This window comes from Gadus chalcogrammus, chromosome 15 (genome assembly GCF_026213295.1).
Source record: "Gadus chalcogrammus isolate NIFS_2021 chromosome 15, NIFS_Gcha_1.0, whole genome shotgun sequence".
Classification (NCBI taxonomy): domain Eukaryota; kingdom Metazoa; phylum Chordata; class Actinopteri; order Gadiformes; family Gadidae; genus Gadus; species Gadus chalcogrammus.
The window spans coordinates 14,925,419-14,941,359 of NC_079426.1; the positions used below are offsets into that span (position 1 = coordinate 14,925,419).

Below are 15,941 nucleotides of genomic sequence, written 5' to 3' on the forward strand. Positions count from 1 at the left end.
CGTCCTTATTGGATATACGTTAGGTGTGCACAAATTATTCAGTGTTGTTTCAAAACTTTCAGGTAACCTTGTGTCTGTGCTAATTAGCACAGACATATTGATATTAGGTCACAATCACAACTCAGTTCAGTCAGTCAGAAACATGACAGGACGTGCACACTTGACAGCTGACCTTGGATTACCAATGCTTTTGATGAATTTGCGAGGGGGGGGCGAAGGACGGAATCAGATTATGAATCAATTGGATCGGTATTAATTTATGTCGCGAGCACCTCGGCATTATGGGAAACTTAATGTGATGTAATTAGTTAGGCCTGTTTCAAAAGCCTTGGAGGTCGGGAAAGCAGGGCGAGGAAATAGGCCAATTTGAGCGCAGCACACCGCCAATTCAAGATCATTCTGTAATTAACTCAAAAGCAGTCCCTAGGCCACTACCATAATAATGATTATTACAGTTTATTTGAAACCGTATCAAGAGTTTCTTAATCTCCTCTAAACTGACGCGTGTGTGTGTGTGTGTGTGTGTGTGTGTGTGTGGTGTGTGTGTGTGTGTGTGTGTGTGTGTGTGTGTGTGTGTGTGTGTGTGTGTGTGTGTGTGTGTGTGTGTGTGTGTGTGTGTGTGTGTGTGTGGTGTGTGTGTGTGTGTGTGTGTGTGTGTGTCGCTGCAGGCCCAGAGTCTGTTCTACCTGGATCTCCTGGTCAGGGAACTGACGTCCCTCTCCCTCCCCCATCTGAGCCTCCCTGTGCTGCACCTTGCCGAGACCATCGCCCACGACCTTGTGGGCAGGAAGGGCCTGTCCGACCTCTACCGCCTCAGGTGCTCCTCAGCAGCATTCCTTTGGTCTCTGTCTGCCTCACTTTGTTGTGTCACTAGTCTCTCAATCACTCCTGTTTCTCACTCCTCTGTCTTGTCCCTTGGTCTCACTGTTCTCTCTCACTCCTCTGACACACTCCCCCATCTCATTCCTTGCACTCACGCATTCGTCTCTCTCCTCTGTCTCACTCCTTTATCTCACTCATCTGCCTCACTCCTATGAGGCACTCATCTGTAGCACTACTCATCTCAATAATCTGTCTCACTCTTTGGTCTCAATCCTAAATGAAACTCTGACAGCTCACTCTTACATCTCACTCCCACAGCTCCCTTCTTCATCTTTCTATTGTTTGTGTCATACACCGACAAAGATATCAGATTTGATGCAGGCCTGAAAGATGGTTTTGCTTTGGACATCCCCACAATGATAATCCAATACCCGGAGTCATATCTAGATGAAGGGGTTGATTAAAGAGCAGGCATTTAAATGGAACGCTCAATAATGGCCATTTGAACCAAAGTGGGAGTAAAATGCCTGCTGTACCAGTTGGGTCTGAGAGAATTTATGACAGTAAAAGGAATGATAACATGAAGCCTTCCCATGTGTCATCTACAATGTCCCCACACATCCAGGATTGTGAGGACCTGTTGTCAACTGGGTATGGAGGCCCATTCTCCTTACCAGGACGAGCTGTTGGACCTCAGTAGCCTCCGGGAACAGGAACTAATTGAGTAAGTTCGGCCCCATGATAATGCAGAGAACGTAGATACGTTCTCTGCATTATTATACGTAGCCTGGTTTTGTTTTGAAGCTATTTATAACAGTTCTGATTCTACATTCTTCCAGCTGTCGTAAGGCAATTTTTATAGCAAGGCAGAGGAGGAGCCAAAACATGCTTCCAAAACAGGTCAGTACACAAAACGTCTTTATTATTATTATAGAGAAAACATAAAAGCTACACTTATCGTTTCTTCATGGCTGAATGCTTAGATTGTTCTGTGCCTCTTATTCAGTTGCTATTGGCTTTTAGAACCAGTCGATCAGCTGTAAATTGGAAGAGGAAAGGGGGTGGACATTTAAATATTAGACCCGATCAAACGTGCTGAGACCGAGACATACAAGTCATATTGAATGCATTTGGCATCTTTCGGACATGTGTCTAGAAACACTTACAACTTTTCTCTGGAATGTAAGTCAACTGGAAATATTGCCGCAGCTCACTTTAAGAATTAGTATTACGTTTTTATAGACCATCTAGATTGCTTTAGGAATTACTCATTATTGGAAGAATTTGTCCCTAAATCCATTCAGAGAGCGAATGTCATCTTAGAAAGAGAGGAATAGCTTGGCTAACATTGATCCATGTCCCAAACTGAAACTAAATGGATTTTTGCTTTTTTATATAAATATAGATACAACCAATATAAATATAATAATACTGTAAAATATATAAACTAATGTTACATAAAATACCAATAAATATATTTACTGCTTCTGATCTGACAAATCAAATCAACTCAAAAACAAGCAATATGATGCCAGCCAACAGCCATATTCACACACGCCTGTCGAATGAGGACACCGACATCTGTATCTACAAGAGACTGACTTTGTTTGAATACTGTGTACCAGGGTTTTATTAGATGTAGCCCGGCGGAGGAGTAAATTACCCCTTTTCTTTCTTTCTCTTGAAGTGATGATTGCAAAGCCCTGTACGGGTGAATTGCATCATGAATTGGACTTCAGACCATTTGCGTGCACGCATTCCTGATAAGACGTCCATATCTTTGTGTTCTTCTTGGTTCAAAAGAGCTTGATAACTTTTGATTACTGCTGCATAGCAATGATTCATGTTATACATTGTGAAACTTTCTCATATTTATTTTTTCCTCCATTTTGTGTTGAAATCAGTTTGGCTCGCATGGATTTTAACACAGAGATGTATGTGCAGGACAAGTTTCAATTCATGTTTAAATTCTGTTTAAATTACCAATATCTCAACGTTACCAAAGCACGAAGATAGGAACTTTTCTTCACATTGGTATCAGATGTAAATTCTAACCCCATTAGAACCAATTCACTATTAAGGTCCCCTGCACACAGCCGACATACACACTTATGTGCCTGGGTTGCACAAATTAGGGTTAGGGTTAGGCATTTAATGGCAAGTTAATTGAACCATCAGAAGATGCCACTACAATAGTTGATTTAATCAAGGCAGTGCCATCCCTGAAGTATTTAGTTACTCTTTAGACCACAAGCTATGTCTCAAATGAAAGCCATACGACACAATCCTTTCTTTTCAGAGTTCCTCTGCGGAGCCCAGGCCGGAGGTACGGCTCCACCAGTGGAGAGCTGAGCTGAGCTCTGAGGGCATATGGCTGGACAAGGCTGAGGTGTGCCTCAGCATTGGGCTCTATCCATCAGCCAGATGGCTTCTGGTCGAGGGCCATCTGCTGGCCAAGGTACCTCCACAACAGGCTGTAGACAGGGAGGAAAAAGGCATTTTTCAGGCTGGTCCAGGGGGTTCTGCACCTGAAACAATTTTAAACTTGTGCTAATTACTTTGAGGAATTAATTAACTTATTGGTCATCTCGGTGGGGCGATGAAAAGAAAGGGTTAGAGCTGCACTGAGCATATGTGTTATTTCTAGCAATAAACTCTTATTTCTTAATTTCATCATTTACTTTCAGTTCATGTATTATAGGTCTAAATAATAATTTAGAAAAAACTAACTTAAATCTTAATCTTAAGCAATCGTAAAGATTGCACAGATATATGTGTATAATACTTACCGGTAATACATATGTTGTAATATCATGCTTACAATCGAACAACTATGTGAAACATGACAAAAGTTATTCTTCTATTTTCGACCCCCTTGTGCTGACAGTATCTTGCCTCTTTCCCCTCCCAGGAAGTGGGTCAGCAGGAGACCGAGGCCAGGGCTCTACTGGGTCTGGCGGGTTTGGCCTGTGCGGAGGGGGACCATGGCCAGGCCCTGGAACTCCTGGACCGGGCTCAGGACCTGGGAGGGGACGAGGAGTTCTGGTACAAGCTCACACTGACCCGGGTCCAAGCCACGGCCAGCCTGGGAGACCAGGAGGGGGTGCGAAGGTCTGGAATAACCACCTTTAAAAGACATTGACATTAAGTCAGGCTTTATCAATGGCAACTTACGAGTTAAGATACAATCAGAATCAAAGTAGCACAACTGGACAGAATAGCAATATGATATGTGATTGTGATGTAGGGGCTATTGTTTATTCTTCCCTCCTTGATAGATTGTTCCCCATCCCATCATAGTAACGCCAAGCTTTCCTCCATAGGTTGATTTGGTTATACAGCAGGGCTGTGCAGTTCTCCGCTCCGTTCTGGGCCAGCGACCCAACCGCGCTCCAAGGCTGCGCCTCTGGATCGCATCCCTGGAGACGAGGTACCACATGTCTCCTTGGGGTGGGGGGGGCTGGGGGGGAGAAGGGTTAAGAAGGGTCTCACACCCCTTTTGAAAACAGGTCTTGAAACATTATTAAGTTTCGTTTATGCTTTCTCCAATTTTTTCCTACACAATGAGTATGGCTAACAACCCAACTCAATATATATTTTAAACAGAGGCATCATTGTAGGATAAACACAGTTGTCGCTCATAAAACAAATTATTGATCTATTATTTTGAATGTACCAGGGCACGGTTAATATCCTAATCTTCACTAGTTCAGTCTACTCATGGCTCCTGGTACGCACAAGCAGCAGACCCCGACACCTTATTTGTCCTCAAGTGACTGTGAAAAGGGCTATGATCTATGGCTGGACAGCAAAGGGGGTTGGATGATACAATGAAATTTACCTTTCATTTAAGGGCAGTGTATTTTTCAGTACACCGGAAAAATAGTGTGGAGGTATGTCGCATGTATAGCCAAACCTCAGTCGAAACCAAAGAAATAGCAGCCCAAAAAACACTATTTCATCCATTGAGATTAGTTTCTCCTTGCTCCTCTTCAGTAGCAGTTGTGGACATTTAACCTAACGGCCTTCCACTCTCATGACGCAGCAAGGCCACCAGAGGTGGCTACAGGGACATTATGAAAAAGGAAAGCCTCACAAACTCAATCAATTACCAATTCGCTGTAAGGCCTTTTATCATCCAGCGATGCCATGGCTTGTAAGACCCAGGCGTTCTTTAGCCATGGGTCTCAAGAAGCGTCGGTGAACACAGCCATTTTGTACCAAAAAATGTGTAATGTTTTTAAACAGAGTAAATTCTATATACAATTCCAGTGTTCGCCACTTCCAACTAACCCTAAACACCTGGTCGTAGTTTCCTATTGGCTGCGCACCCTTGCTCAAGCAAGTGTGGTGTGAATTTTCGAACCATTCGACAATGCTCCTCACACTTGCCCAAACCTCTTCTACCTTTTTTTTATCTAATGTTGGCATGTTCTCCTGCTAAACCTTTACCCTGTAAAGGCCTTGTGTCTCATGTGTGGGTGCTGTACCTCCTGCTCCCAGACGTGCTGCGGAATGCATCCGCCTCGTGAGCCACCGGGGGCCCGGAGAGACCATCTCAGCCGGGGAAGCCCTCAGGCTGACCCAGGCCTGCCACGCTCTCAGAGATGCTGCCCGGGAGAGCACTCAACTGGGCCAGGAGGAGCAGGCTGCGCAGGCCCATCTGGAGCACGCCACGGGACTCAGGTTGCTACTCAGTGGACTGTAATGCATCTGTACATACGCTGGGAAGAGGAGAGCTGACGTTGACTTACTGCCCATGATTGATTGATTGGACTGTATTCTGACCAGTGAGGAACATTCTCACCGTATTTGTAATGTGAATTAACTTTTAGCTGTAAATAAAGATGTGTACTTTATTCTTGAAATCCTTAATTTATTTATTAAGGTTGTTTTTGTTATTTTTTACACAAAGTTTCACATGTGTTTTTTTCTCATGACCTCTGACAAAGTTCTATGGCATAGTATCACAAACTGTTATGTATATAAATATATATATCATTCTTTTCTCTCAGAGTCTTGGCCAGACACGCTGGCAGTGATGACGAGGAGAAGCGCCACCTGCTGGACAGCGTGTGCAGGATGCAGGAGGCAGTGTCCTTGCAGGAGCATGCTCTGCTGAGGGCATGGAGCTGGGCCCCCTCGCAGGAGGTAGGTCAGACACACGTTCGTCTACAGAATCCCCCCCTGTGGAGCGCGTGAAAACTGAAGCGAAGGCCCCAGGGGCCCATGTCCTCATCTGTGTGTGTGTGCGTGCGTGCGTGCGTGTGTACGCGTGTGCGTGGGTAAACTGGGACTGGCTGTTTTCTGCTGTCTATCATTCCCACTGGTATTTCGACCGTAACCCAATTACCCAACGAACTGCATTTCGTTGCAAAGTCAATACACAGATATGGTCTACAGTTATGAAAAACACATCTGGTTCTCCTCATGAAGGAATCCGTCTTCGGCCAGTGTGGAAATTGTGTTATCTGGGTCTCCTCCAAACCTCCCGTCAGAGGATGACAGATGGCCATGACACACCAAAGAGGTCTAGGGACATATCCGGGAATGTTTACAGGGCTCAAGTAGGACTGGTATTGGCAGCGCGGCATTGAACCGCGGCCCAGGATGTGAGTGAGTGACAGACAGCCGTAAACCCTGCTAGTTCCACAGAGGGCACCCAACACCGGCGTCGTTTACCTGCCCACGTTTATTCTCTTCAGCCATGTGTGCATTCACTCTGTTTTGCCATTTTGTTCCCCCCTCAAACAATCATATTAAAGGCTTAATTTGGATGCCACCGCCAAAAATAGTGAACAGCTGAGGATTAAGTGGGTTCATGAGGTTTTGCGTGTACTCTGCCAGTGTTATAATCTGACTGCCTCTAATTGAATGCAGGGGAGTAAGCCGAATTGATGTTTTGTTTGTGACAGTGTGTATGTGTGCGTGTTTATGTTTGTTATGCATGTGTGCGTGTGTGTATGTGTTTTTGTGTGTGTGAGTGTTTTTGTGTGTATGTGTGTATGTGTGCGTGCGCACGTGTGTCTGTCCGTGTGCATCAATTGTGCCTTTCTTTCCCCGATCTCTACACTGCTCTGACAGAGCCAGATAAAGCCATGATTTACCTGTCAACAGCAGATGGCTGCAGCGGTTAGATTTCACACACGCACGCACACACACACACACCTTGTCGATGCACTCTAGAACATTATGCAAACCACAGGCTGAGAGACCATGGCGACCCCGGAGAGCAAGCCCCTGGCCCATTTAACGTGCAGTAGCTTAATCGTCTAATCTGTGTGTCCACTAGTGATGGTCGGTCGCGAACGTTCGGTCAGTACGAACGAATCCCGAAGGTGAACGAAGAGAACATATTCCCAAAACAAGAGAACTGATTATTTTTAATTATTTTTAAAACGTATAACAAAAATATGGTTACGTAAATAAAATATACGAACAGAGCTTTGTCTCCCCGCGACCTTATATCGATTGAGTCTTAAACGTTCCTATAGATTCAGCCAATGACTGCAGGTAGCAATCGCGTTGCCATGGCCCATGGGTAAACAAATGATAAGGCACCACCACACACGTTAACTAACGATCGCTGTAGGCTTCAATAGCATGCAAGCACTTTATGTTTTCTTTTTATTTTGTTCTACATTACAATTGCATGATTTTATAAAGTTACAGTAGATAAAGATTTACCCACCATTATGAGTCTCGTTTGGTCTAGTTGCTAACGTGCTTCACTGCTTATTAGCGCTACTTGGAAGACGGCATTTAATTCGTACTGCACCCCATTATGTATTAAGGATATTTATGAAAGAAAAGGCACGTATGTGCTTTATATTTACACTTAACCTGGGTAATTTCGCTAGAACATTAGAAAGTAGTAGGCTACATGCATGTTGATTAACAGGCAAATGACGTAACAGACCATCTGACTTAACAAACGAATCAAACGAACGAATCGTGATAGTGAACGGAACTGAAAGAACTGATTCCCGGAAAAGAATAGTTTTGCCCATCCATAGCGTCCACTGAGCATGTGCTCCCCATGGTTCTTGTATGTTTGCAGATAGTGACAGAACCAACAGATGGCGCAATACCCAGGGACAGACTGGTGACTCTGGGTCTGGTTGTCACTACCAGGCTCTGGCTTTCGACCGTCACATTATTTTTTTTAATCCTTCTGAACCCCGTCCGACTTCTCTGATGTGATTGATTTGAAGGAAGCGGTGTTACAACGCACTCTTGGCAAGCCGTCAGAGGGCATGCATCTGTAACCTTGTTGTCTCAGCAGATGGTGCTGCTGCCCAGTTAGTTAGGGAGCTAGGCGGGTCAGCGCAGTAGTCCAACACATGCCTCCCCTCCCTTGCCCTTCTCTGTCTGTCGCCTGCCTGTTTTATTTTGGACTGGTCTCTTTACTTTAACATTCAAATGATTGATGGCAGGAGTTGGCCAATCTGGGTGAACAGGGCATTTCAGTTTCTTCTGCTTCTAATTATTTTTGTCGTCAAACCAAGTGGCTAGAGGCGGGGATCTGTAGGCATGTGGTTGACGAACACAAACTCGGCCAGCAGTAGTAAACTATATAAAAAAGTGAATGTAAAGTTTCAAGTCAGCACTGTATAGACCAGTGTAGAAATACACTGATTCAAATCCCCTTCTCCACAACAAAACACGAAACGAGTCCTTGGCACATTGCAGGATCTGGTTCCAGCCCAGGTCCTTACTGTCTCCTCTTAGAGGTTCTGCCAGAGTGTAGTAGGAACACTGGATCCCAGATTAATTTTGGCTTTACAGGGCTACCTTTCCTCCCATACTATACTGTTAATTATTAGGGTTAGGTTTTCTTTTTGTCAATTAGGAGGTGATGACCACCAACATTTCTGAATGTGAATTCAGTCGCATGTAAGTAGTGGCCTGGCATCTAGGCCTTGGACATGGAGGATAAAACATATCTCAAAGTTACAAACCAAGACACCGCTCCTGCTATAAATATACTGTTGCTTCAAATGTCGCAAACGTCTCACCCTAAGAAACTCTTACCTGACTTTCTTTTTCTCTGTGTTTGTGGTGGAATGTGGGTATGGATGACAAGCTCCGTTATGGCATGGATGTCTTCGCGTTTACATGCATGTCTGTGTGTGCGTGTATCGTAATGCGTGTGTGTGCGTAGTTGTGTTTGTGTGTGTGTGTGTGTGTGTGTGTGTGTGTGTGTGTGTGTGTGTGTGTGTGTGTGTGTGTGTGTGTGTGTGTGTGTGTGTGTGTGTGTGTGTGTGTGTGTGTGTGTGTGTGTGTGTGTGTTTGCTTTAAACCGTGCTCTCTGCCCTTCCCAGAGTCCCGGCCTGACATTGGTGTCCATGCGACGGCTGCAGCGCCTGCGGCTATCTCTGGCGGAGCTGTGTCTGGCCACGCTGGAGCAGCTGCACGCAGAGGAGGAGGTCCAGGCCCACGCCCGCCGAGCCAAGACCTCCGCACAGAGAGCGCTGGAGGACTTCACCTGTCACACTCCGGAGCCGGGCTGCCTAGACCAGGTCAGACTTCCCAGACTCCCGGATCCACGCTGAACTCGCCCTGACTGTGATGTAGTCTCACACGCACGCACGCACGCACACACACACGCCGGCGCCCACACACACACATGCGGGCGCCCACGCAGCATTGGTTCTGTACGGAGGCCAACTGTTTGTACCACTGACAGTGTGCTGTAAGGTCAGCCCCCCCACAGAGAGGATGAAACAGCATCTTGATTAACTCATTGAATATTCTTTAATATGTTAAATGGAGGATATTTTACATCGAGCTTAACCATACGTGGATATGCATTCTCTCTCTGATAATGGATTAGCTGATTATTATGTTTCTTTTTTTTAACGTTTTGACTTTGATGACTTTATTAACTAATATGAACCCCCAACTCTCGACCATTCGGGCTGTTTTGTGGTGGTATATTTCAGGCTATGTGAGATAGAGTTTACACTCTTTTGAAAGCAGACAATTGCAATATAAAATTGTATAAATTAGGAAGGACAGAGTCAGATAAATAAGTATATCTTGTTCAGTAACGTCTACAGAGGTTAGAGTAATTTGATTTGATTCAGTGTTGTGCTGAATGGACAATTTAAACGAGATAAAGCTGTTTGATGATCTGGCAGGATTTGAATAACCTCATTTATTTTTTTGAAATAAACTATAGCTGCAAGAGAACCAGATAAAAAAATCAAAGGTGGTTTCACAATGGTTTCTTTCATTTCCAGCGGGCGTATTGCAAGAAGACCCGTGTTTGGATAGAAACATCTATATTGGTGACTTGAGCGATTCCCTCGCTCTGTGAATTTGAAATGTGCTCATCTAATATGGATGGGGCTCTATGATGAAGGGGGAAATGGGCTTTCTTTTGTACAGGGCTTCGAGAACACCACAACCCATCATGCCTCACAACCCCGTCACCAGTGGTTTAATCATGTATGGTAGACGGTTAACGGTCTGACGGCAAGATGTCTTTCCATCTGTTTCCATGATCCCTTTTCCTCTTTGGAAACTACTTGCTCCTCGCTCCACACATTTCCCTCGCTCTTGTCACCTGCTCCTCCTCCACCTCCACCTTGTTTAAGCCTCCAACTGTCACTTCTTTCACTCAATCGCCTATGGAACTTTCTGGATCTTTGTGTTACACCTGTACATGCCATTCTATGACCTACTTCTATATCTTCCCCCATCTCTCTAGCTCGCTATCTCGCTCTCTTGCTTTCTCTCTCTCTCTCTCTCTCTCTCTCCTCTCTCTCTCTCTCTCTCTCTCTCTCTCTCTCTCTCTCTCTCTCTCTCTCTCTCTCTCTCTCTCTCTGTCTCTCGATTTTTCTTTGTCTTTCTCCTGTCTCTCTTTCTCTCGCTCTCTCTATCCCCGTCGCTGACTTTTTCCCTTTTTTCTGTATAAATCGAATGCACATGGAAGGGCTGGTACAGGTTTCACAATGCAGATGTTAACAAGCAATGATTGGCTTAAAATAAAAACGTTTAAGTATTGAAGGAACACCCCTTGAGTTTAACCATTTCGTTATTCGAGGGGGTCCAGATATATCTGTCTTTCCACGAAAAATAATGCATGCAAAAAAACACCTAGGATGTTGCATCAAACAACGTAAAAGAAACATGATCGTCAGGTGCACTTTCTCCTTATTTCTATCTCAGTAGTTTCCTCCATTTCCCTTACCATATTCAATCTTTCAGAGCCACGCTGAAGAGATCGATACTTGAGCCGATGCAACATGAAACCCAAGTCCTGTCTTTTATGTTGTCACCCGTGATTCGCCCCTGCCATCTGCCCATACCTCCATCTGTTATTACGGACAGGAAATACTTTGCCCTACAAACAAAAAAACAAAAAAACAAAACAAGATCTGCCATTACTTTATTTGTCACCCCTGGCACCGTTGGGCTTATGTCATTAAATCATGTTCTTCTCTATGAGCTCGGATATCAATCGACGCTGCGTCCAATTGTTCAAAGCGAAAGATGTGGACTCAATCGACAAACTTGTTTGCAAGTTGAGAGAGGAGGGGGAGCTGATCCCTTTTGATGTCACTTATCAGGTCCATTGTTAGCTGATGGATGTTTATCTAGAAAATTATATCTGATGTCACCCATCCATTTGGCACAGTGTGTTTGGCCAGGGATGAAAGACGTGCTCTGGCAACCAAACGGAGAGAGTGCATGGGCGAATAAAGGAGGAATATCTCCTGTACACAAAAACATAATTCTATGTTTCTATATTTTTTTCAACCGCTCGATGCTGAGATTAAAAATTGAATTTCCAGAGAGAATCTATAAAAACTGCATCAGGCAACTCTTGACGATACCACGACCAGTAATAATTGGATGCATCATTCAAAGTAAGTGAGGTATGTCGTGCATCTCTTATTGATCCTCATGAGGAGGTTTCCCCTCTCACTCATCCATGGCAAGAGACAGTATTTATCTAACAGACACAGTACATAGGAGCTGCGCTGAGGCAGTAGTGCAGATCACCACCATGCCAATCCCATCCTGTCGGGTTCTCTCAAAACATCTCTGCCTCTAGGCCTCTTCTAACCTGGGAACCTGACGTATCTGAGAGCGCATGTTTTATTTGTTTTGCCAGCAGACTTCGAGCAGACCTGGCCAGGGTCCAGCCAATAACAACGGTTTATCTGATATGGTACGGGTTTCATACGATGACCAGAGGAGCGCTCTATGGGAGTGCCGTTGAGACCTCTTCATAAGACGGCTGACTCAGATTTGCCTCACGTGTCATTACTCTGATTGGTTGTAGGTCTATCCAATTGCGTTTAGATGTATTTTGTTCTACGCGTCGCCTGTTGATAACACAAATGGAAATCTAGAAATGAACTTAGAGGCTCCGGCCTAATACGCATATGCGAATGTGTCAGGAGATGTCCCTCCTTGCCGCTGCATATACAACTCTTTCTCTTCTTCCTCTCCTATCAACCTCATTGGATCCACCCTTCCCCTGCTGCGTCTAGGAATGGGCCAGTTCAGGGCCCGCCCTTGCACAGGTGGCCCTGGGCCAGCTGGCAGCCGTCCATACTCAGTGCGCTGGCACCAGGGCCGGCGGTGACGGGGCCGATGGGGCCCTCTGCTCGGCCCTGACGGGGAAATGCCTGAGGCTGCTGGCCGCCCGGAAACACCCCCTCCACCCCTCCGACCGATGGGATCCAACGGGACAGGCAAGTCGGTGACACACCAAATCCGCCGGAGCTAGGGACAAGAATAAGGGACAGTGGCACACATTACTGTGGTGTGTAGTGTAGGGCTGCTGCAACTAAAAATTACTTTCATGGATGCTTTTCGTTTAATCATTTAGTCCTTAAAATGGCAAAAATATTTGAAATGCCATCACAAGATCTGATGTTTTGAATGTGCCTGCTTTATCTGACAAGAAGCCAAGAAAAACGTAACTATTTATTTATTATCTTCCATAATAATCCATGAACCAAATAGAACCAAATTGAATTGAGCTTGTTTTGTTATCTTGATAAATGACTATATAAATAACTATTAATCAATAATCCAAATCAGATTTGATTCATTTTCTGCCGTTCATCTGATGGATGAATCGACTAACCATTTCAGCCCTGTTGTAGCGTACACCTGGCAGCCTCCACCACATGATAAGGAAGTCCCAGCACGGACGGGGAAAGCCGCTGGAATGTATTAGCGATTAGAGAGGGCTAATTGGATTCAAAGAGCGAGAGGCTGGTTTTCTTCACGGTCGGCGATCACAGTGATGGTGGGGGTGGATTAGGCGGGGGGATTTCCAGCAAATCATGTTCATTACTCTGTGATCTTGTAGGCAAACCCCTACGTGCAGATGGAGGGAGAGCAGCGAGGAGGGCGGTCAGGCAGAGAGGGAGAGGAGAAGGAGGACAGTAAAGCCACCTCAACGAAGAGGGGAGATTTGAAGGGAGGCAGAGTAGGGCGGTCTGCCAGCAGCAGCGATCTGCAGGTATGTGCTCCCCACTCCCGCCCCCAAGCTTGTACAGACCCAGGCTCTGATGGCTTAACATCATAGTGAAACATCATAATATCTCCCGGAAAGAAAGACTGTCTCAGCCCACCCTCTGAGCGGGCTGTTGTTCACCCCTTCCAATGTTGGATCAATGGATCAACTGTCCTTGGAACAGTATCCGGACAAACATCTTATTTTTTTTGTGTGTGTGTGCGTGTGTGTGTGCACGTGTGCGTATGTGTGTGTGTGTGTGTGTGTCTGCGTGTGCATGCATACGCACGGTTCTCCTGGGGACCATGTTGTGCTGTGTCATTACTACACAGCGGAAGCATACTGGATCCGTGCAGGTGTTTTCCCAGGCCAGTGAGGCGCTGGCCCGGGCCATAGGCCTTTGTCTGCAGCACGGCCTGCCCTCCTCCATCCTGGCCGAAGCCTCCCTCAACATGTTGGAGTGTCACGGCCAACTGGACCCAGCCATGACTGGTCAATACCTAGCGCTCTACCAGGTATGCACAGTCGCTCATCATGTCTTCGGTGCATGTCACAGTAACAGTAGAGTGATCACAGAGTTCTCCATAGATCACTCTTGCTTTCCACTGACATAAGATTACGGTCACCGGTTCACATTCTCCCTCTATCCGATATCTCTTTTAAGGGGAGGGACTCAAGGTGTGTGCTACCTTTTATTCTATTATCTTTGTCACCAAAATAAATTATATCCGTTTTTTCCTATAGTCTGTAATTCTGGAACATCCGGTCCTTGGCCGGCTCTATGAACTGGCAAAGCAGATCTATAGGACAATAGTCAGTTGGGGATAGGGCTATATAGATTTAACAGCGGTAAGAAATGTTGTTATTTTGCCTTACTAGGCCTAGGGGGAGCATTTAGAGATTGAAAAAAGATGGTCCTAGGATTGAACCTTGGGGGACTCCACATGTCACCTTAGTTAGTTCAGATACTAAGTTACCAATGGAGACAAAGTAGTCCCTGCCAGAACCAGTTTCAGACTGTGACGGAGAGCCAAACCCAATTTTTCAATCTGGCCAAAAGCATGGAGTGGACACAGTGTCGAATGCAGCACCAAGGTCCAAAGCATCAATATAACAATTTTGCCAGAGTCTTTGTGATAATAATAATAATAATAATAAATGAAATTTATATAGCGCTTAATATGGTACTCTAAGACGTGTTTAATTGGAAGCCAATGGAGTTCACGGAGGACAGGTGTGATGTGTTCTCTGGAGCGGGTACCAGTGAGGAGGCGTGCAGCTGAGTTCTGGACATATTGAAGTTTTTTGAGGACTTTGTTGGTGGTGCTGTAGAGAAGACCATTGCAGTAGTCAAGCCTGGATGAAATGAAAGCGTGGATGAGTGTCGCAGCAGTGGTAGTTGACAGGTTGGGGCGGAGGCGGGCGATGTTTCGGAGGTGGAAAAAGGCAGTTTTGGTAATATGGTTAACATGGGGGAGGAAGGAGAGAGTGGGGTCCAGGATAACTCCAAGGTTACGGATTTTGGTGGAGGGGGTGATGGTGGAGCCGTCAATGTTAAGGTGAAGTTCAGAGTGGAGTGAGTGAGGGTGTCAGGACCAATGATGAGGATTTCGGATTTGTTGGAGTTGAGTTTGAGAAAGCTGTTTTGCATCCAGGTCTTGATGTCTGTCAAACAGTTGGAGAGGGTTGAGAGGGTGGAAGGACTGATGGTTTTGGAGGGGAGGTAAAGCTGTGTGTCATCGGCGTAACAATGGAACCGGAGTCCATGGTGACGAAGGATCTGACCAAGAGGAAGCATGTACAGAATGAAGAGGAGTGGACCAAGCACAGAACCCTGGGGGACACCGTGGATGAGAGGAGTAGTGGCTGATTGACATTTGTTGATGGCGATGAATTGATGTCTGTCGGAGAGATAGGATCCAAGCCAGGAGAGGGCGGTGCCAGTGATGCCAAGGGTGGATTGGAGACGGGAGAGGAGAATGGAGTGATTGATCGTGTCAAAGGCAGCACTGAGGTCAAGGAGGATGAGGATATTTAGGGAGCCAGTGCCAGAGGATAGCAGAAGGTCATTGGTCACTTTGAGGAGGGCAGTTTCTGTACTGTGTTTGGAGCGGAAACCGGATTGGAAGAGTTCAAAGAGGTCGTTGGTGTCAAGGTAGGTGATGAGTTGTTTGGCAACAACACGTTCCAGGATTTTAGACAGAAAAGGTAGATTGGAGATGGGGCGGTAGTTGTTAGGGGAATCAGGATCCAGGCCGGGTTTCTTTAGTATGGGGGTGACTGATGCAAGCTTTAGGGAGGAGGGGACATGGCCGGAGGATAGAGAGTAGTTTACAGCGTTAGTGATGAGGGTGGAGAGAATGGGGAGACATGCCTTTAGAAGTGTGGTGGGGAGCGGGTCCAGGTTGCAGGTTGTGATTTCATGGTTGAGACTATGGAGGAAAGATCAGAGGAGGTGATGGTAGCAAATGAGGAGAAGGATTGACCGGTGGTTATGGGGGGATCTGGTTTGGGATGTAGGGCGGGGTCGATGGTCAACTGGCTGTGGATTGTGCTGATTTTATCATTGAAGAAGGATAGGAAGTTATTGCATTTTTCAACTGAGAAGGAGTGAGAGGTGGTGTCCAATGGCTTG

At 45.7% G+C, this 15,941-nt stretch overlaps 1 protein-coding gene across 1 annotated transcript in view; it reads left to right on the forward strand.

The window, feature by feature from the left end:
• Positions 1 to 15,941, forward strand: part of LOC130405022 (cilia- and flagella-associated protein 46-like) — a 56,400-nt gene that overhangs the window by 17,134 nt on the left and 23,325 nt on the right. Inside the window, 11 exon segments of the mRNA XM_056609979.1 lie at positions 669 to 817; positions 1,448 to 1,546; positions 1,662 to 1,722; positions 3,122 to 3,280; positions 3,734 to 3,933; positions 5,326 to 5,508; positions 5,838 to 5,973; positions 9,147 to 9,344; positions 12,330 to 12,533; positions 13,160 to 13,312; positions 13,639 to 13,821. Of these exon segments, the coding sequence (XP_056465954.1) occupies positions 669 to 817; positions 1,448 to 1,546; positions 1,662 to 1,722; positions 3,122 to 3,280; positions 3,734 to 3,933; positions 5,326 to 5,508; positions 5,838 to 5,973; positions 9,147 to 9,344; positions 12,330 to 12,533; positions 13,160 to 13,312; positions 13,639 to 13,821 (1,725 nt within the window).